Source organism: Malus domestica, chromosome 16 (assembly GCF_042453785.1).
Source record: "Malus domestica chromosome 16, GDT2T_hap1".
Classification (NCBI taxonomy): Eukaryota; Viridiplantae; Streptophyta; class Magnoliopsida; order Rosales; family Rosaceae; genus Malus; species Malus domestica.
In genome coordinates this window covers 11057450-11080255 of record NC_091676.1, presented here as the reverse complement: position 1 = coordinate 11080255, position 22806 = coordinate 11057450, and the positions used below count along the sequence as shown (strand labels likewise).

The 22806-nt window shown below is 36.3% G+C and overlaps 1 protein-coding gene, 2 long non-coding RNA genes and 1 other non-coding gene across 5 annotated transcripts; 1 reads left to right on the top strand and 3 right to left on the bottom strand.

Annotated features, from left to right (window-relative positions):
• Window positions 1-740: 740 nt before the first annotated feature.
• On the bottom strand, window positions 741-3095 carry LOC103403512 (protein AGENET DOMAIN (AGD)-CONTAINING P1). 2 transcript variants are annotated; one of them, XR_011577487.1, is made up of 3 exons: window positions 2420-3095; window positions 1164-1671; window positions 741-932 (listed from the first exon to the last, which is right to left on the bottom strand). XR_011577487.1 is itself a non-coding variant. In XM_008342355.4 (3 exons), exons 1-2 carry the CDS (start codon window positions 2846-2848, stop codon window positions 1167-1169), a joined length of 912 nt encoding a protein of 303 aa, XP_008340577.1. In that variant the 5' UTR covers window positions 2849-3095; the 3' UTR covers window positions 741-932; window positions 1164-1166. The 2 variants fall into 2 exon arrangements, 1 of the variants encoding a protein (XP_008340577.1); XM_008342355.4 differs by having other exon boundaries at window positions 1164-1649.
• A 1393-nt stretch (window positions 3096-4488) lies between these two features.
• Window positions 4489-5638, top strand: LOC139192873 (uncharacterized). Its single transcript, XR_011577383.1, has 2 exons — window positions 4489-4995; window positions 5078-5638. It is a non-coding gene; the product is annotated as an uncharacterized lncRNA (long non-coding RNA).
• A 7572-nt stretch (window positions 5639-13210) lies between these two features.
• On the bottom strand, window positions 13211-13998 carry LOC139192759 (uncharacterized). Its single transcript, XR_011577108.1, has 2 exons — window positions 13871-13998; window positions 13211-13759 (listed from the first exon to the last, which is right to left on the bottom strand). It is a non-coding gene; the product is annotated as an uncharacterized lncRNA (long non-coding RNA).
• MIR11004 (microRNA MIR11004) lies at window positions 13577-13725 on the bottom strand. Its single transcript, NR_161626.1, has one exon. It is a non-coding gene; the product is annotated as a microRNA MIR11004 (primary transcript).
• Window positions 13999-22806: the final 8808 nt, after the last annotated feature.

Genomic DNA, 22806 nt, shown 5'->3' with positions numbered 1-22806 from the left:
GAAATGGCCAAGATTGCTTAACCACTTGATAACCATTTCGTTTTTAGTTTTTAGTTTGTATTCACTTTTTTGAAATATGAAAAATTGGAATCTTGTTTGACAACAAAAGGTTGAAAACAAAATGGTTATCAAACAATCCTTAATAAACCACATGTTGATCTCATACAGATATTAGGAAAACATTCACAAACAGAACAAGTGCCAATTTTTTAACTAAAAATAGGTCTAGAGACATTAAAAGGACAATAACCCGTACACAACCACAGTTTAGTGCGTCCTTATTGTCTGTTTAGTGACCCTCTAGTTCAATTTTTGTTTTATAACGTGTTCTATTTGCGCATATCGTCCCTGACATTGTACTAGCAGAAAAGAACTTTGGTACTATCGTGGGATTACAAGCAATCAGACATTCCTAACAATCCTTGTATGTGTTGCAGAGGAATGACAAGGTCATATGATCGAAGAAGACTCTATCTATTATCTGAGTTTCCGAAAATCTTGTCATTAGCTATAAATCCAATCCAAAGACGTCTTAAGTGTCAAAGAACCCTCAAATGGTAAATTTCATCACTATTTACTTGTACCTTTGTTACCCTGCTGAACATTGGCATGGTTTTCTGCATCTTCAGCTCTGCATCCCAAGCCACCTGAATTATCCTGCATTTTATCATTCAAGACACTCAGTGCATGTTCCGGCAACCAAACAATGACATTCGTGAGCAAGATCGAGGACCGTTAAATATGATAAATTGTTTATGGATTAAGGCACTCTCCAGAACATTTTAATACAACAGTTGTTAGTAGACGAACTAATTCTATTTTTATACATTAAGCGCTACGAAGTACATAGTCGATATGCCTCCTTTGCTTCTTTCTTTTTCCTATTTCCTTATGTCAGCGAACTCATCGTGATCATGTCCGTTTTAGGTCACCTGTACAACAAAAATATGGAATCTAATCAGAGATCCTCAATTGTAGAGTTTCTTTAATGGTGCAAGGGCAACTGATGTCAAAATTTAAAACTATTGTTCGGTGAGAACAAGCTTCCAATAAGTAATGCTTTCTCATTTCTTGCCATCCAAGCAAACAGAGAAAGCAAAAGTGCAAAGACATTGCAAAAGGTTTTGATATGTACGGTAAATAAAAGCTTTTGGAAGTCATACCATTTAAGCAGGGATCCATTGTCCGTTAATCCAGTCCTGTCGAGGCCTCAAATTGGAATGTTCAAACATTAATTCTTCATTGGTGGAGCTGAAATAGACAACATACATTAAGCCGCCAAGAACTTTGGAAACGGTGCCCTCCCACCATCCCTCATTGTACCAAGCATCGACTTTCTGGAGCACTTTGAAATGAGCAACCGATGGAAGTGCAGGAGGACAAGGTCTAATATAACTTGCACATGTTTCTTCTCTCAAGGGATCCTTTGTTCCGTCATCCGTTACCAGGTACAGGTATTCCACCAGATACTTGTTATTTCCTACATGATCAATTATTTTAGCAGTGTACCAAGCATCCTTGTAGCCTTCCTCGTCGCTGCTGACCTCCACCACAGTCCCATTTTCAAAGCTTGCTCCCAGTGGTTTCTTGCCGCACTTAAATTTCAATATTAATTTTCTAGATTTCACCACCATCCCAGATGAACTATTCTGCAATTCCAGTTTTCAAAACCTGAGCACACATTCAAAACCCAGAAAGCTGTACATTGTACAAGAACAATTACCCAGAAACGCATAACTAGAAAATGTATACATGGAAGACATTAGCAACCACTGAATCAACAGAACATCAATACCATACAGCAAACACCATAAATCACTTACACAAAGCTGCACCAAACCAAAGATTAATATATAATTATATACACATAATCACTTTTTACAAAGCAAACCATAAAATAATGACTTATGATTGAAAATTAATATTCTAATTTGATGTCAACCACTTGCACCAAGAATCTACCTTGAACAATTATATATTATAATATAGTACGGAATTTGGTTTAAGTCAATAAATAATTTCGTATTTTGGCATAAGTCAATGGATACATCCTCTTCAACTAAGATTAAAACCACTTGGCTGATGCATCGACCTCTCACTAAAAGCACAAAATGTTGATTTGACTTAATCGGAGTATTGAAAACATGTTTTGACCTTGAACGAAACACCACTCTTGTCATAAATTTCACAGGTGATCCTTTTTCCTATTGAAACCATGGAGAAATAATAATCTTACCATAGCACATATGTTTGGTGATTGTCATAACATTTCTACCTACTATACCCAAAAAATGTCACAATCATATCAAACAAAATTAAACCCATTGCAAATAAATTCATACGGAAATTAATCAAAAAATAATACCCATTAATAAAACAAATTATAAAAACAAAAAACAAAAAAAATCAAAGAAAATACCTCTTCTTGAATAGGAGGGACCCAAGAGCCATCATCCCAGTCTCTGTGAATCCTCATATCACACTGCTCGCACTCAAATTCCTCACCCCGCAGCGCAACTAAGTACTTGGAGTTCTCCAGAATGTCCGTCACAGTCCCGCGAGACCACCCATTTTCTCTGTAGGCGTCGACGTCGTCGCCCACCTTGAAGAACTGGTAGAGCTCCCTCGGCGGTGCGGGCCTCACATTGCCTAATTCGACTATCTCCTGGAGGAGTCTGGGGCTGACGGCGTTGGGGGTCGTCAGGGTTTGGTACTGGACTAAAATGTGGGCCTTGTCCTTGACCACGGGGCGGCGCACCGTCGCGGGGTAGTACGGCCCGGTGGAACTGCGGGAGGGCTTCGTGACGACCTCGACCTCGTCGCCCTTGCTGAAATGGGTCTGCGACATGTGGGAATCGGAAACCCTAGCAGCCAGAAGAAGGGAGTGGAGCGGTGGAGTGGTGGAGCGGCGGAGTGGCGATCATAAATACATGGCGGGAGGGTGCTGGTGGTGGTAAATGCGGTGCAGAGTTGAACCAATAGGATCGTCGAATTCGAGGGAAGGTGGATTGTTATCGGTCGCCAAAACGTTGTCGTTTCGTAATAGTGACAGCATTTCTTCGTTATTTTCCAAATAGAAGTGATTTTCACTCATTTATCTTACTAACTGTGACGAAGCTAAAATTTACAACGACGATCATAAAATAGCTCTAAGAAATTGATAGTAATTTTATTTATAATTGTCCATGATATGTTCTAATATTTTAGAAACGCCTATCAAAACATCTTTTTCAATGCATATAACTAAACTATCTTTCAATTATGTCTTTTATTTTATTACGAAGTGGATTCTTCACAATATTAATCACTAAAAAAACTATTTCAACTGAAGCAGTCGCAACATGTAAAATCAGTACTAATTTGAGGAGCAAGTACACCAAGGAATAGTGTCCATCCCATTTTGTCTCCACCAACTTTTGTGCAATACTAATTTATTTCAATTAAAAAAAAATCATTTTTCAGACGCAAGTTAGAAATATCATTCATTGTGCTTTTGCAAATGATGTATATGAAATTTGATGGCTTTGAGGTTGAAACAATTATATATGTAAATAAACTCTTCGAACTTGATCTCTAATATTTGGATCATATTCTGATATTCAAAGTCGAAGTCTAGGATCTCGAGGAAGATTTGCTAGTATACTTTCTATTTTACCTTCAGTTAAACTTTGAATATTTGTCATAGAAGGTGAAAAAGTATCTTACGTTGATTTTCTCTTAAAATACCTTTCCATAATTGTTTCAAATAATACAAAGAAAAAAGAGTAAGATAACACAAGTTCGATCAAATTAGACCATTGATTCAACCAAAACTAAAAGCAATTAAAAAAGAACCTAAATCGACACTTCAATCTTCAGCTCGTTATCATATTTATATAAAGCCAAATATTCAAGCCATCTAGATCGAACGATCAGAAACCATATAAAGCTAACTTCCGGTTACTACATATAAATTCAATTGAAAAAAAGTTCCAGTAAAAAGGCAAACTAAATTAACTAGTAGAATTGAGTGAAACCCTAAAAACCGTATATTGTTTTTGTTATTTTCAGGGTTTTGGGAAATGTTTTAATTATAGGGGAGGTTATACTAAATTTTTTGTAGGATTTGTTATTAGTTTTGGGTTAATGATTTTTTTTTCATCTCTTTGCAGCGAAGAAAAACACCAGGAGACCTTGTCGGCAATTGAAGACGGCCAAGGTCATCTGGGTGACCAACAGTCGTATCCCAATCGGATACAATGAGCGACATCGGGCAACACCAACGGCAAAGTAGCATAGTGCATTGGCCCATGACATTGGGCATTTCGTGCGGACGTTTTGCCATATGCGGTGGAAGTCTTGGAAGGCGATGCCGAAGGAGACGAAAAACACGGTGTGCAACCAATTGTCCGTAAGTAGCGTCGCCTTTTTAATTTTTTTCATGTAAAATTTATATATTTATATTTATTACTGTCTTTTATTACTAATACTTTCAAAATATTTGTTACATTGCAGACAAACTACAATTTTGATGATCCGCATGTCTTTCTTGAGGAGGGTTGTCCGAATGAGTTGGAGGACCGACAAGATAGTTGGGTTTGGCTTTGCGGTTATTTTCAGGAGCCGAGCTATGTGATGTGTTTTTAATTACGAATTCTTTCATTTCACTTTTTTTAATTTTTACTAATGTTTATTATTATTTTTTTAATTTTCTTTAAGTATTACAACTAATATGTTTATTTTTTTGTATAATAGAAGAAGAAGAAGGCAAAGGCGAACAAGATCGATCAGGAGAAGAAGACTCTGCTACACCATTTGCGCGAGACCTTTCTCCTATAGGATGGAGGCGCGACGGAAGATATATATTACATCTTTCATTTCCACTTTTAAATTTTTTTTTCTTACTAACATTTTCCTTATCTTTTTCAATTTCAGGAGGGTTCAAAATTTTCGGAGATCAACGTCTTTGCTGATGTTTATGTTCGGCCTGAGGATGAGTTGACCGAGTCCTTTCATGTAAGTAATTTCTTATGCATTCAACATTTATACTAATTATTTCAAATTGTTTTCTATTAATAATCCATGTTTTTTTTCATAGGCGACTATGGTGGAGAAGAGTCAGTCGGTGCTTCAAGAGTCTGCCTCCCAGCTTCCCTCGGACACGCCAATTGAGTATGTGGATCCCCTGAGGATGCAAGGTTTCACATCGTGACAGAGACGTTGGACCAGACTTTCGGTCGGAGGCCAGAGACTTATTGTCAGGGGATGGGAAATGCCAGGCGATGGGAGAGTAGAGCATCGTTATCCTCGCAGTCAAAGGGCCATGTTACGACTTTGACGCAAGAAGTCGCTAGCCTAAGGAGTGAGCTGGCATTGTACAAGTCTCAAATGTTGATGCTTGTACAAGCCCTTAGTTCCTCCGGAATACATCTCCCCAGTTTTTCTGCACCATCGCTCTCACAGCCTTTCCACACTGAGCAAGCACAGTAATCAGGCCCGTCAACCTCCGAACCCGTCCCCAACCAACAGCAAGATCCTTTGAACGACATTCCTATAGATTTTTCAGCTTTTTTTTCATAGTTGTGTTCTTACTTTCTTTTAAAACTTTATATTTGTACGTACATTTTTATTTATATTATAAATAAAAATTGTTTTTTTATTCATTAATTTGCTTTTTTTTTTTGTCATTAGTATGAAATCTTTTTTTTTTAATTTTCCTTTTATTCTATTTGTTTTTTTTAATAAAAATTACACTAGCACGACGCCGACCAGTCGTTGCGCAAAATTAAGCGCGTCTTATAACTTCGTTGCGCATTACCACGCGCCTCTTACATTTTTCGTCACACAAACTTTTCGAGCCGAACTAGTCACAAAGCGCACTTGTACCCTTTTATATCGTACGACGAAAACCTTCATCCGTTTAACTTTAGCGCAACGAGTAGTAAAGGGTTGCACAATTTTTTTTTGCGTGACGAGTTTGAAATTGTTCGTCGCGCAATGTATTTTTCACAACCTTTGCGCAACAAAATATGCGCGACGATCTTCTTGTCGCCATAGTTTTTGTGCGAACTAATAATGATTTGCACGACAAAATCTTCCTCGTTGCACAAACTGTTTAATTTAGTAGTGTACCAATGCCTCCACTGCTCACTAAACAATTTTTTTTTTAAATGATGGAGAAGCCCTAGAACGGCTAAAACTAACAAAATTCCAAATTTACATCACTCTTGCCTCACTAGCCAAGGCAAGAGCGATCTCAAACGGGCAAAAATATCATAAAAGTGACCCACATAAGCCAAAACATCAACTACAAAGTTTGCTAGTGAACTGAGATAAACTGAAGGTTATATGCCAACTTTTGCACATTATGGATAACAGTAAGAAGGTGTCAAGGGGACGAAGATCCACTGTTAATAGCATCCACCAGAATGTTAGAGTCCCCTTCCATCTCCACATGCCAAAATCCCTGGGATAATGCCGATTGAGGTCCATCCACAAGAGCTTGACCCTCCGCAGCCAATATATAAGACACTAGCAACCAATGGATCACTCCATTAGAGTCCCCAACTACAAACGTACAAGCAGCACCACCTGAGCTAATGACCTCTGTGCACTTCTATTTATTATAAATTAAAGGGATTTGTAGAAGAAAAACACAGAAGAAAGAAACTAGCAATGGGCTTGTAGTTCTGTTGGTTAAGAGTATTGTCCATAATTTGAACTTGAGATCCTGAGTTTAATTCCGACTCTATGTTATTACTTGTATCGAAAAAACATATATAATGCAGAAGAAAACAAAATAGAAGTGTGAAAATCATTATGTTGGTAAGGAATGTTAATTAGAAACTTTCTTGTCAACTATCCGTGGGCTGGTTAATTGGAAAGTTTTATTGTGATTTTCATATGGTCGATTACTTTACCTGTGTGTAATTATTGTTTAGAGCTCATAGTTTAAAGTTTAGCTTTCTACGTACATCTCGGTCCAGTTGAGATGTATGTAGAAAACTAAACTCTAAACATAAATTCTTGAACGAGCATATCAATATTTGGTTGGAAACAAAAATAGTCATTCTGTTGATGAATCTGTTTACAAAAAATTAACTAGGAATAAAATTTAATTACAAACGCTATAACCTACTGTACAATATCTTTTTTTTTTTTTAACGATGTACAATATCTTAATTATTGACCATTTTTCTTGTTCACATAAGACCTCTCATTCTTCCTTAACTGACAAATCACAAAATAAGTATCATAATTAGAACTACTAGCATTATAGTAATTCTCGGAGGCATTTTGTTCATGACCATCACCACCACCAACAAGACTATATTAATCTAAATGCCACCCTCCACGTTCCTCCGACTGTTGATTCTCGTACCGAAATTTTCTCTTTCGGCCAATAGGGTAATCGTTACCATTTCCATCCTTATAGTAAACAAGTTTTGAGGCTCGCCTTGGCTCCAAGAACCTCCAACGCCAATCTTCCGATGGATATACGAGCCCTTCGAGTTTAACCTCTTGAGCTCGCAAAAGGAATATAAGCCTTCGTGGTCTTCCCATATTTCCCGTGGTTCTTTGTTGCTAGAGGTTTTCCACATGCACAAAGTTGTTGTATAGCAGTATTAGAGGCTCTCTCTTGACCACCATTGTGTAGAGAAAGAAATGGTTGAGTTCTTGGTCGAGGGCGGAAGCCGAAACCCACCAGCGCATGTGGATTAGCCATGAATAACTCAAGATTAGTAAAGCAGTCGATCTTGTTAATCTCTATAGGTTTTCTTAAGCTTTTGAGGAATAAGAGGGTGTGACATGAATGATATTTATAAGGAGTGAGTTCTTATAGGAATCTGATGGAGATTTCAAAACTACTTGAGACTAGAAAATAGCTTTTGAAGACTAAAATTAGAAGGCTTTTTAGCCAAAGTAATCCTTGAGATTAGCATAACACATCACTTTGTTCCTTGAGATTGAAAATCAACAGCAATGGTCCCTGAGATTATCCACCATCCATTATTTTGGTCATTCCGTTAAAAACTCAGTTAAGTATTTTGAAGCTCTTGGCCAGAAGTTTTGGCAATTTTCAAAGCTACGTAACTCAATCGTTTCTTAACCAAATTCGACCCATAATATATCAAAATGAAGATAGAAAAGTGTAGAACAAGATTATATCTATTTGGAAGCCCAATGGTTGCTAGAGATGACCGAAAAATAGCCTGAAAGGTGACTGGTCCGAGGGAAAACTGGAAAACTCGCTGGAAATTGAGTAAACTTTAACCATTCATAACTTCTTCAATACTCAACGAAATCGAGTGATTTAAAAACAAAAATCATACTTCTCGATGAGAAAAAGAGAATGGTATCTTTCTCGATGGCTAACACATCGTGCTTTTGTCGGAAAACGGCTCAAAAGTGGTTGTCTTGGTCTTGAGTTAGCAACTTTCAAGCCGTTTTCCGGCCAAACCATGACGAGTTAGCCGTCGAAAAAGATACCATTCAAAACTATATTTTTGTTTTTGAATCACTCAATTTCATTAATTATTAAAGAAGTTATGAACATTTAAAGTTTACCCAGTTTCCGGCAAGTTATCCAGTTTTCCCACGGACCAGTCATCTTTCAGGCTATTTTCAGGTCATCTTCGGAAATCATTGGGCTTCCAAATATGTATAATCTTATTCTAAATTTTCCCATCTTCATTTTGATATATTATGGGTCGAATTTGGTTAAGAAACGATTGAGTTACGTAGCTTTGAAAATTGCCAAAACTTCTGGCCAAGAGCTTCGGAATACTTAACGGAGTTTTTAACGGAATGACCAAAATAATGGATGGTGGACAATCTCAGGGACCATTTCTATTGATTTTCAATCTCAGAGACCAAGGTGATGTGTTATGCAAATCTTATGAACCATTTTGGCTAAAAAGCCAAATTAGAATTCATATTGAATTTGAAACTAACAAGGGATATGTTTTCCATTTCAAATGAGGAAATTAATATTTCTGACCTAGGTTTTTTTTCCCTACAATACTATATACCATTATGAATGTCTTAATTTACGAAGAGAAAGATTCGACTCACACGAATGTAAAGAGGCGGGTATACTGTCTTTGCATCGAAACTTTCATTGTCTGTGGAAGAGGGCACTTATATATTACGAAGGATATAATACTTTGTGTTCCTCCCTTGGGAGGATGAACTCATTCCACCACTTGCAAAAAAACGTTTTTTTACGATAGAAAATTCATAATCGAAACTGTTCAATTTCTTAATCCTAATTTGAAGATCATCCCCACGAAATAAACATTAGAAATGATGTTCATTTAGTAATCCAAATGTATTAAATAAATAGACAGTACATCGTACATATGTTACTTTGTACCTACATTGTTGACTTATCTAACACATTAAACTAAAGTGACTAAACGAACAATTATTCGAATGATTTTCTGTGTGGACGAACTTCAAAGAAAGATTAAGAAACCGAATGACTTCAATTATAAAATTTCTACAATAAAAGTTTGTTATTTACAAGGACTGGAATAAGCTTATTCTACGACTTGAAATTAACGAAGTCGGTATAAAAGGAAATGAAAATCCTCCGGCTGCATTGGAAGCCCAAGTCTCTTATTTAGGTTTAGCTGGAATGACTTGGGGCTTTTTCTCTAAGCCTAAAATTTAAAAAGGCCCCAAGTCTTAAGACAACCAACCAAATACCACAAGCCTTTGACAGTTCTCAATAACCATGGTTAAAAAAAAAAAAAATCCAATAACTTTTTTTTCGGTAAAAATAATAAACAGTGCTATTCACACATTTATTTTTATTTTCTATACATTCTTATTAATTATTTATCATTAATTTTCTCATATTATTCAATCCAATGATTAAAAATTTTTAAAAAAAAAGTGTGTAGAAAAAAATAAGTGTATGGATAACATTATCCAAAATTAAATAACAATAAAATACTTCCCCCTTAGAAAGTCAGGGCCTTAATTGACCACACGCTTTTTATGAAATTGTAAAGCAGACCTGAAATTTGCTTCTATGCATTATTGAAATGTCATTTCCCTACTTTTTGCAAGTGGTTTTTATTTATTTTTTCTATTTTACACAAAAGTACTTTTACTAAAAAATATTTGGATTATACTATAAAATCAATTGGTAATATTGAGAATAGTCTAACTAACTGCAAGTGACCCTCTACCGTAGTGGTGGAAATGAGTGTTGCCCTTTCACTATGACGTGGGTTCGAATCTGGTCGGCTCCGTAATCTAACATTTAATCTAACAAATCGATTGTTTGACAAAAAAAAAAAAAAGTAGTCTAACTTACATATAAACCCTTGCAAGGTGATGTGTGACTCTTTTAACCTTCACATCCTCACACGCAGTGTGACAAATTTTCAAGCTAAGCACGTAGACAACACAAATTGGGTGAAGCAGTGCACATATGACCTTTGAGCAACACACGTGGGTCAACCTACTCTAGTACCATGAAGAATGTTAAGATTTTATCATAAAACCGATTAACAATAAGAAAAGTAGTCCAACTTATTTGCCAAGTTGACATGTAATACTTTTCACCAGTCTTCGAAGATATGATTTGAGAGGAAGTAGGAAAAAAATTAAACCACGGAGGAAGAGCCATGCATGTTAGCATGTCACCAAAAGGAGGGAAAAAGCTTGAAAGAAATGGACCCCATGCTGGTAAAACCCAACGGAAAGAGTCTCAAGTGGGATATGAAGGAAATAATGAGATTTTGCCTCTGTCGAGTTTTCTTTCGACTCAGTCACACTCAGCCCTAATAAGTCATGGAGAAGGTTAAAAGGAATTTAGCTTTTCAATTCCCACTTGTGGACATCATCATTTTGTACAAGAAGTCACCACCACCCCTCTGACCCTCCTCTTAGCATGTAAAAAACTATGCCAACCAACAATTACTACCAAATTTTGCTTCGATCTTAGAATTACTTTTGACTGTTAAATGCAACACTAATTTGGCGAAATTCAATTTCATTATCGTTTTATTTAGGAGTTTTAACGAAACATTTTCGGTACTATTCATTTTTAACGAAAAACCACATTTTTACATTTCTTGGTATTATTCACTTACACTTTTTTTTGTCATTTTTATTAAAATCAAAGTTTTTTTAGAATTTTTGTTAGTTTTTCTTTTTATTTATGTATCCAACTACTTTTCATTTATTTTTAAGATTTTTTCGTTCTTTTATTTGCTTGAATTTCATTTAAAGAAGCGTAAACTCAAGAGTGTGTTGACGTGTTTAGAGTTGGAGTGAAAAAGAGCTAGAGCGATCGAGTAGAAGTTGGAATTGAGAAAGAATCATGATTAGAACGTCCCTCACACTTTCCAATTAATGATTCTTGCTTGTGCAAGATTGCAAATTAACCACGGAGGTGGATTGTCTGCCCTCCCATTTCCATACTCTTTACATCCCCTCTTATTTGTGTGGTCACAGTTAAGCTACGTTAATATTTTATATTCCTATTACTTTTTATTTTATTATTTCTATAAAAAATAAATATAAAATATTAACGTGGCTTAACCGTGACCACACATGACAAGAAGACATAAAAAAAGTATGGAAATGGAAGGGTAGACAATCCCCCTCCATTATCCACAAAATGAATTGCGAGAATTAAGAAGTGCTGCACATTGAGAATTCAAACTTGTAAATTATTTCAATATTAGAAATACAATTAAATTCATCATGACGTAATTGGCGAGAGGAGTAGAAAGAGATTCGAATTTGAGAAATTATTTTAATATTAGAAAGAGAAAATCCTACCCACCTTAACTAGTTCCTTGGTCATATCACCTGATTTGAACTCATCTGGATTCACAGATAATTCAAATTTTTATGCATTGGAGTCAATGTCATCATAGTTTAGTTGGCCATTTTCTCCTAATAGATAATTGCATAACCTAATTTGTTTGAGAAAATACAATTTGGAAAACTAACAACTAAAATTCGACAGAAACTACAGAAACATCATTTTCGTGACACATCAAAAATTGACATATATACGCACAAAGAGCATAGCACTTTGCCCATGAATTATTGCTTATGAGGTCTGGCAAAACCTAAGCCATGATGTGGTGGACAAGGCATACAAAGTTTTTCTCAATACGATGCTGACATATATTAATATATATTCCCGATCTGGTAGGGGAATCTCGATCAATAATATCCAATGTTTGGTTCAGATGAAAAACAATTTGTCTAAAACTATATACGGTTCATCATTTTCTACCCAGGTATAATGTTAGGTAAAGACTTTTCTTACCACGTGGTGGAGGTTTGGCCATTGTCGAGGTGAAACTGACATTTCTTACCGTGCTACGAACATTATGAACCAATAGAGGAGATTTGAACGCTATATTACGGGTGCATAGATAAATAAAATGAATAATTTGAGTTACAAACTCTTTTACTCACAAGACATGTTCGTATTTGTGTTGTAATATGTCATTACTCGTTAAATTTTTTTGATATTCTTCAACGCTTATTTAGCCGTAAATTCAGCTGCAATTAGTACATTCAACCCTAGATTTGAGTTATCAACTAGTGCATGCAAACCCTAGATTTGAGTCAAATGCGGCCAAGTTGTCCATTTATGACCAAGACTGAGACATTTATGAGTGGATGAATTCACTGATTAAAAATTAGCAAAATATAAATAAATATCACCCCATTTTTGAGCTTCTCAGACTCTCAGGTCAGCACATTTATGAGGGATAAAATGAACCAAAAAATCAACAAAAAAGAAAAAAGGGACATCAGCTTTTGGATGAAGAACTTGTAGAAAAAAGGAAAAAGAGGGTCTCCTCCAATAATACAGTTGATTTTATTTTAATTTGTACATAAAGATAGGAGCATCAGAAAAGTTAAAGTTGCGGATTCGAGTCGTGGAAACAACTTCTTTATAAGTAAGAATAAGGCCTACTATGATATGATCCCTCCCGACCTTCGTAAAGTAGTGAACCTTGTTGACTTAGGGTCGGAAAGGAGAGCAGCAGTCACGAGTGGGAAGTCTTGCACAGATCTGAGAGAATATTTATTCTCTTACTTTCTCAGCCAACAACATATAAAACAACGAAACTGATGACTGCCAACAGCATATTTCAGTATTTCTGCACTCACAACAATAATACATTTCCAATTGATTGCCTTCACAGAATAAGTAACAGCTGCAGGCAATAATAACAAAACTAAATAAATAAAATTTTATTTTTATTTATTTCCCACTGAATAAAAACAACATATATGTATGTCACTACTCATTAATATTTCTGAATTTCTACATTTTTTACAACCCTACTTGGAGGACCACCGGCAAAAGAGTCCTTGCTTTGATTGAGGATTTGCTATGGTGGGCTTCTAGTTTGAGGTAATTGTGGAACAGCTCAGGAGGGATAGACAAGGAAGGAGAAGAAGAGTTGGTCGGTAACGATGAGGAACGGAGGCCAAACTCTATATCAGTGAATTCCGACACAAAGCTTGAACCAAAACACAAAACAAAGACAACAGACCCGGCGTGACGTCTTACAAGGTCAAGAAAAGGTCTTACAAGGTCAAGAAGAAGGGAAGGGATCGATAAGTAGTAGAAGATGAAAGAATACGGTAGGAACGAATATAGAAATACGAAGAAAAAGCTCAGGTAGGATAGCACCAAATTCCCATCAACCACCACCTCCCTTCAACACCACCACAAAACTCGTCCCAAATTCAAAGCTTCCGTTTTGGTCTTCGCTTTTGTGAAAGTCTGCGAAAACACATATGCAACGGATCTCATCAGAATTTTAAAGTTAATGCGTGACGTGTTGTATATTAGCACAAGGTATACATACATGAAAATGGTTTAGATTTTGCATACCTCGGAGTGGAAATTTGTGTCTAGATTTCATGTTTGAAGAGAGCTTTTGAGAATTCCCCATCGACAGAATGAAAGAAGAGAGAAACAACGGAAATTTTTATGTGGAAAAAAGTGAAGGGGCAGTGGCGAGGTTTATAATGGGAGGAGGGAAGACTAGCAGTGGGCTGCCCTGATGGACCTGACAGCGACAGGTGCAAGGCCCAGAAAGAATGTAAACGGACTGGTGACTGACGTCAGCACAGAGTTTGCTCTCGCGGTGGCGAGATTTTTCAATGTGACTGAAATACGAAATGATACATCACGTATTACTATACAAATTGTAGGATATGTGTGTTAAAAAATTAATAACTTAAAAAATACAATTTTCCATCATTTATATAAAAACATATAATGTATTATCTGTGTTCCGATTATAATGAATAATTTCTCCTTGCAGTGGCTGTACGGCTGCCCGTGCCGCCCCCCGTTGAAAAGGTAATGATAAAAGGGCAAGTAAATAACGTTCGGTCAATGTGCCCCCCCTACTTATTCCGGTAGGTCATTCAAATGTTATAAAATTAAGTGAAAAGACATGAAGAAATATATATATTTTTTGTAACAAAAAATTTAGGAGGAGCGGAAGTTTATCTATCTCAAGGTCATAATATATCAAAAACCTCTTTGAAAATTTATAAAAGTTTAGGAGGGGTGTAGCCTTTTTTTTAAGTTTTTACAAATTGCCAGAAATTACCAACAACGAGAGATCGAACAACCATAGTTGACAATATAATATTTCTTTCACTTATATTATAACATTTAAAATACCGTTTGCCGTTTAAATATCATTCACTTAAAAAATCTCTTACTGACCTCCCACTGTTCCAATGTTTGCATGGGGTCGTGTCCCGTACCCAGAGGGACCAAGAGCTCTCCGCGTGGCAGGAGTTGGTCCGTTTGGTCCACAGGTGGAGGGAGTGGACCGAGTGGTCGTGTGGTTCTCCGGAATTTTACACCACGTACGGCAGACTCCATTGTAACTTAGTCAAAAAAAACAATAGTTCCCATTGCCAGTAGTTCTCGTTACTTCGCGATCTATAAATTTCTACGTAAATTCTTACTAATCACAGCTGGTAATTAGGTGCCAAGTGTAAGTCATTTCGGCTCGAGATTATAGGTATATCCTGATGCTAGTGGTGAGAATAACCAATCTCCCACAAAACTTTTTTTTACCAAATAAAAAATAAAAAATAAAATAATAGCTCCCCTTGTTTTATTTAAAGAAGAACAGCCTGAAAATTGAGTATTAATTAGCAAAAGCCAGCTTGGTTGGCTATGAAATCACCAAAACTAATTTTAATTTACAATTTACAATGATCCTTGTGCAGTTTGTTGTGCAGTTTACAATGTCTAAACTGTGCACTCGTTTGGAAGTGCATTTCAAATGATTGAAAGCGATTTTAATGAAATTAATTTTGGATTCCGAAAACACTTTAAATGTTTTTTTAATGGAGCATCAAATATGTGTTTTTTGCATAAAACATTTCAAAAGCTTTTTCATGATCAATTAAAATTTTTACTAAAAGATTAATATAAATAACATTTTCACAAAAAACACTTTCAATTATTTTGAACACTTCCAAATAAGCCATGTACATCAAATCATCAAATTATATATATACTAACCAGCTATAGGTCTACTAAAACTTCTCTAGTTAATAGTAAAAGATGTTATGCCTCCCACCAATCTTATTTCCTCACTTTCTTCTTAATAGAAAATTTAATGACCAAGATTGAAAATTTTATACAAAATCTAGTAAAAAGATTTTCAAAATCCTGTTTATAAATTGGGTCTTTGAATTTAGGCCTAGTCAACCAATACAAAATTTGATTAGAACCCATTCATCTACATTAGCGTATCTAAGACATACGGAAGTATCAAAGCTTAACAAATTTTGTCTTCTCCCTTTATATATATAGATTATGAAATAATTGCAGTTTTTAGGGCAATGACATTACCTCATCTCCAAGAGACTAATATATTTCGATGCTCTGGACCTGATATATGTGCTCATTCTTTTGAGGTGATCATATAGTCAATGGGTTGATATTGAAGAAATTCTTTTTAGGGTTTTCACTAATATACATTATTAAAAAGTCGCACATGGAAAAGTTATGGGACCTTGTATGTTCTTGTAAATAATTAATCTACTTTCTTTATTGACAATTGAGTTTGTTGTGAAATTTCAAAACTTTTTATGATATCCGAGCAAGTTGTTCACGGTTGATACTTATTGGCTAAATGTGCTCTATGCCACCCAATTGTGTGTTGTCTATTTGTTTAGTTTGAGTATTATCGCATGCAAGAGGGTGATTGAGGACATGGAATGTTGTTTCACATCCATTAGTCTTAGTGGTGAACTAATAGGCTTAACTTAAGTGGCATCACTGTTTTGAAAATTCCCGCCTAAGCGCTAGGCGGTTGGCTACGACTTCAGTTAATCCCTAAGTGTTTGAAAATTAAGAAAGGGCGTCTAAGTAGCCCAAACCGCCTAGACCACCTTGGCACCCACCTAACCCGCCCATACTCGCCTAGCACCTACCTAGGTTGTGACTCTCACTTCAACAAAAAATATATAACTTTTATTTTGCATTTGATTTTTCCCAATAAATTGAAAGATAATTGAAAGAGACTTGTTGAATACTTAGATGGACACACATTATATGCTTGTTTCCATGTATTCATTATGTTCTAATACTTTATAATTTATAGGCTTTTTAGCCAAAATGGTCATTGAGATTTGCATAACACATCACTTTGGTTCCTGAGATTGAAAATCAATAGAAATGGTCACTGAGATTGTCCACCATCTATTATTTTGGTCCTTCCATCAAAAACCCTGTTAAGTGTACCGGAGCTCTTGGACGGAAGTTTGAGCAATTTTCAAAGCTTCATAACTCAATCGTTTCTTAACCAAATTCGACCCATAATATATCAAAATGAAGATATGAAAGTGTAGAACAAGATTATACATATTTGGAAGCCCAATGGTTGCCAGAGATGGCCGGAAAATATCCTGAAAGGTGACTCGTCCGCTGGAAAACTGGAAAACTCGTCGAAAACTGGGTAAACTTTAAACGTTCATAACTTCTTTAATACTCAACGAAATCGAGTGATTCAAAAACAAAAATCATACTTCTCAACGAGACGAAGAGAATGGTACCTTTCTCAATGGGTAATTCACCATGTTTTGGTCAGAAAACGGCTCGAAATTGGCTAACTCGAGACCAAGACAGCCACTTTCAAGCCATTTTCCAGCCAAACCATGACAATCGAGAAATGTACCATTCTCTTTTTCTCGTCGAGAAGTATGATTTACATTTTTGAATCACTCGATTTCGTTGAGCATTGAAGAAGTTATGAACGTTTAAAGTTTACTCAGTTTCCGACGAGTTTTCCAGTTTTCGGGCAGACCAATCAACTTTCAGGCTATTTTCCGGCCATCTCCGGCAACCATTGGGCTTCCAAATTGGTATAATCTTATTCTACACTTTCTTATCTTGATATATTATGGGTCGAATTTGGTTAAGAAACGATTGAATTACGAAGCTTTGAAAATTGCCCAAACTTTCGGCCAAGAGCTCCGGGATACTTAACGAAGTTTTTAGTAGAATGACCAAAACAATGGATGGTGGACAATCGCATGGACCATTTTTATTGATTTTCAATCTCAGGGACCAAAGTGATGTGTTATGCAAATCTCAGATACCATTTTGGCTAAAAAACCTAATTTATATGTCATTCTATTATGCAATTTTTTGTATCACAATACAATTATGTATTTTTTAAGTATAAGCAGACACCTATTTATAAGGAAAACTAACTAAAAGTAAAAAAAAAAACTTCCCTTTTAATGAAAAGCCATTTTTAAAGGTATAGTGAATAGTACTAGGGAAATGTATAAATGTGATTTTTCGTTAAAGTGAACAGTACCGGGAGTGTTTTGTTAAAACTCCCTTATTTATATGATATATAATAAATTTATTTAAATCCATCTAGACCCCCGCTAGGCGCTAAGTTCCATCCTGCCGACTGACTAGCGCCTAGCATTTTAGAACCTTGCTGTGTGGCATGAGATGCATTAGTTGATGATAGTATTTAGGTTCAAATTAATCTTCACGCTAGTAAACAGAGTAGAAAATGCTTGGCTAATATTAGGACGTAGGGTATATTCTATATGCAGCATAGTTACATACACATAAGTTTAGCTTCTTGCATAAAAACAGCACAAGAGATGGGGAACAGGGAATCTGGGTAACTGCAAGAAACTTTAAATCGACAGTTTTCTATTGGACTGCAAAAATATGTATTTGTTCTAACATTATATAAATTTGAGATTTGTCGGTAATGGAACCTCAAGGGCGTGCGGGGAAGGGGGAGCATTACAATCACAGTCTCCCAAGATATGGTCAAAGTAAAGGGAAGTGATCACCTTCCCTAGTATTCCCTGGCCTGCGTTCTTCAATATTTTATTAGAAAAATTAACGAAAAATTTAAAAAAATTTAAGTTTTAATGAAAAATAATAAATAAATATGTAGTGAATAGTACTAGGGAAATATAAAAATGTAGTTTTTCGATCCTTAAAAGTGAACAATACCGGAAGTGTTTCGTTAAAACTCCTTATTTTATTTTGTTAATATTAGTTAATTAATATTAATTAATTAACATTTGATCACAAGGTTTGACTCGTCAGAGCCTGCGTTCTTCAATATTTTATTTTGTTAATATTAGTTAATTAATATTCCTCAGAGCCTTGAGAAATCTCTTTCTTTTAACCGGCTTGTTTGCTTCTAGAGCTGGCGGCAACTATGAGTATATGTGCCAAATTAGGAGATTGCTCCACTGTAAAAAGCATAGCAGGCACTGAATCTGAATTGGTTCATCCGTGTAGAACAAAAAAGAAAGTTTACAACTTATTTAAAGTCTCAAATCTTTGATTTGATTTGCTCACAAGTGCCACATATCAAAATTTGAGGTCACAAGTTACGTGCATACCTGCCTGTGCCATAAAATTCTGAGCTCAATATTTTTCTGCTTGGCTTTACTTCATCTCAATCTCATATGTGATGCCATTTACTCTAATTGGATGTTTTAATTAATCTTATATAGTCAGTCAATATCCTCAGTAACTCAGTCTGCATATTTTAATTTAAGCATTAGCGTTGAATGAGATTACATGCACGTTTAAATTCTCGCTTATGTAGAAAATGTTCATAAGCGCTTTTGTTAAAAGCACTTTTATTTGAAGCATATAGAAACTTTGATAAAAAAGATTTAAATTCTGAAGAAAAAACAATTATAATTCAGAAACACCTTTAGTGCCATACGACCTAGGAAGAAGCACATGTTTGAAAATGCTCGTTGTTTATGTAGAAAACACTCATGTTTGTAAACATTTTTGTTTAAAAGAATTTTGTTTGAAGCACAGTACTAAAACTTTTATAAAAAAAATTCAAGTTTTTGAAGAACAAAAAGGCACACGATCTCCAAAAAACACCGAAATACTCAATTACAATCTAGAAACAACATTAATACCAAACAATCTAAGAAGCACAACGCTATTTTAAATTTCATGGAAGCACTTTTCACAGTTCTAAAATAAGTCCCAAACATGCCCTACGCTAAATTGGGCACATTGAATTAATTAGTACATCAGTGGATGTACCTAACATGCATGTGGCGTAACATATTACTGAACTGAGGACCATGAACATCTCCTTATTTAGATTGGCATCCTTCATTTTTTTTCACCGCAGTAGGTTTTTATAACTTAACATACAGTACGTAAAAAATGACTGAAAACAATCAATGGAGCAGCTGCAAAACGTAATATATAATTTTCAGTCGAGAACTGAAGGATGAGGCACCAACAGCTTGGTTTGCCTTGTACAAATGGGGAAGGTTGACGTGACCTATGCATGGATGGATAGGGTTTTTCATGTACGACGTACTATACATGCAGACAAAGGAATCACAGTAAATACTAGGAAACAGACATACATGCACATATATGAAGTGGAAACCCTAGCTAGCATTAAAGGTGCATGAGTAGGCTTTTGTTGCCGTGAGGTAACTTGATCGATATATATGCAGTACCAAAACCAATCATGTTGAATTTTGGGATAAAGGGAGAGAGCTTCAGGACATGTCCAGCGTAGAGGAGCTGTTTGGGTATATATACTTGCTTTATTTTTCTGTTTTTTCTTTCTTTCTTTCCGTTTGGTTTTTGTTTGGGGAAGAAGAAGGAAGGGAACAAAACAGACCTGCAAAGATTCTGCAGAGACACGGAGAGAGTGAGTGTTTGCGCATCAGTGCATGTGTGCGAATTATTTGAATTTGGTGCTCGTCGGCAGGACCACCTATGATTTCTAGGCAAAAGGGTAACATCCATTTCGTTGATGCTAGTGCAAACTCCAATGCAAAGCTCCCACTCATGAAATTATACTGTTAAAAATGAGCATTACTTAGCTTTATATGACACGTTTACAGCTGATCCATAATTCAAATCAAAATAAGAAAACAGATTCTGATCATGGATTATTGTGTATTTACTAACTAATGAGTAATTACGGAGCCGCACAAAATAACGAAATCAACTCTTAATTATAGAGAAATCGACTCTTTAAGGAGTAATATTCTGATTCCTAGTATTTCTCTCAAACAAAAAAAAAATTCTGATTCCTAGAAAACAAGTATATATAATCAGGAATTCATCTTTTTTACATATTATGTCCCCACATTATTTCTAAAATTTCAAGTTTGTCCATTCATTCTATTAACCCAACAACTTGTACAAAATTTTAAAAATCAAATTCATTTCCTTCTTGATTTATGTGAATTAATAAATAGTTTATATAAAATCGATATCATTTCTACTCTGATTTTAGATTGTTCAGTAACAATTTTTATAAACATCTGTATTCTAACTCCTCGTCAATTTAGTTCCTTCCCAATTCTCAATTCTAAATCCATCCAATTTTGATTACAAATTAGTAATATGTCATAATATATTAAGAAGTCATTTGCTCTTTGTTTGGGCCGAGTTTAGATTTGTTCTCAGCCCAGAGGCCGTGCTTAGGAGTCGCTGGTGGTTGTGATTCGAGTGGAAGTAGGTTGACTATTATAAATAGAGGGAGGAGAACATCATTAAGACCTCTCCAATTCAACACATAAACTATCCTGCGCAAACCCTCGCTTTCGCGAAACCTCCAACAACCTTGAGTTTTTATTTTCCTTTTCCGCGGACACATCTTTAGTTTGGATAAATAGCATTGTGAAGGCAACCGGCGACATCTTTAGTTTGGATAAACAACACTGAAGTCGTAGAATCAGGCGACCGTAGAGCACCTTCAGTTTGGATAAACAGCACTGCGTCGAGGCCGACTAGTTATCTATCCAAGTCTCGGTCGAGAAGGATTTTTGAATCCTTATTGACAGAGGTCATCTCATTAGCCTTCTCGGGGAAGTGAGGTATCGCGAGTCACTGGGCTCGGCACATTGAACGTCGAGTTGTTTATGATTGGTTATTCACAAATAGGTTTTAGAGTTCGGCATTCTGACGGTCGAACTACCTTCACAATCAAGCCGTACATTTGTTTTAAGTATTTGTGTCCATATACTCTGGTGTCGATTCGGCGTGCTTATACTCTTATGAATATAATCATTGTGACCGAATCTGGGACCGACAATTTGTGAACTTCGTAGAACTAGTAGCCTTGTCTTCAGGCTATAGAACCCGAAGGCCGAGATGTGTTCTTTCCTCGGCCGCAGTCGCAGGATTCAGAAGTCAACAACGCACCCAACGCAACATCAAGAAATTTTACTCCTCAGCCGAGCTCGACCGACGAGTTGGCACGCCCCGCATACAATCGAATGACGTAGTTAGTTCATTAGTTACTCGGCCTGCGCTCCACGTAGGCTTGGTAGTTTTTAGGGTCAACATTTTGGCACGCCCAGTGGGACCCATTGCTACGAAGCTCATGACCATCGAGACACGATCAGTAAAAAAGAAAACAACCATGGGAAAATCAGCAACCGATTTGCCGGTTCAGAGTCCTGGACAAGAAGTGTCACATGCGCGAAATCCTATCGTTGCTGTGACCCCTGAGGCTGCAAGTGTGACACATCGAGAAAATGAAGTGTGCCTCGGTACCCAGCCTCGAAACACAGAAGTACCCAACCGAACCGCATGTGTTTTCATTAAAGGAATAATGGAGGACTGCGACGAAGACTGTGGTGAAGGCTCTGACCCTCAAACTAGGTCGTTTCTTCGAAGACGACTTAATGAGCAATCTCGACAAGTTGAACAAACAGTCGTTTAAAAAATGAACAATTTGCTCGAGGTGATATGAAGCAATGGTGAAACCCACACCAAATTGCTCAAACTATTAGTAAGTAAGTCTTCGAAGAATGACCTGTTGATCAGGCTCGGCAGCTTCCACTTAAAAGTCATCCGCTACAGGCCGAAGTAGTGTCTACTCGGCCCAAAACGATTGACTTAGGAAAAAATGGAGGATCAAGTAGTAGGTTAGATGGATCTGACCATAAAATGGAAGCAACATCCGTCGATATGATCGAGGTCCAACGAATGATCGATTCGGCCATGAAAAACGGGCCGAAATTCTCGAAATTCATCCACCCATATCCAACTTATGTGGAAAAGTTTGAATATCATAAAGGTTTCAAGATTCCAGATTTTAGCCTTTTTGTTGGAGAATCGTCTTTATCCTCGTTAGAACATGTAGCCCATTTCACTGCGCAATGCAGAGATGTCAATAGTGATTTCCATAAATTACGGCTATTCAACTTTTCGTTGACAGGCTCAGCATTCGCATTGTATATCAACCTCCTACCTAATTCTATCCAAAGTTGGGAGGAGTTGGTCGAGAAGTTTCACGA

Excerpts from the sequence above, each read along its gene's own strand:
- LOC103403512 (XM_008342355.4), bottom strand. The coding sequence starts at position 2,848 with ATGTCGCAGACCCATTTCAGCAAGGGCGACGAGGTCGAGGTCGTCACG. Across the intron at positions 1,650-2,419 it reads TCCCTCCTATTCAAGAAGAG|AATAGTTCATCTGGGATGGT; the intron begins GTATTTTCTTTG and ends CTGGAATTGCAG.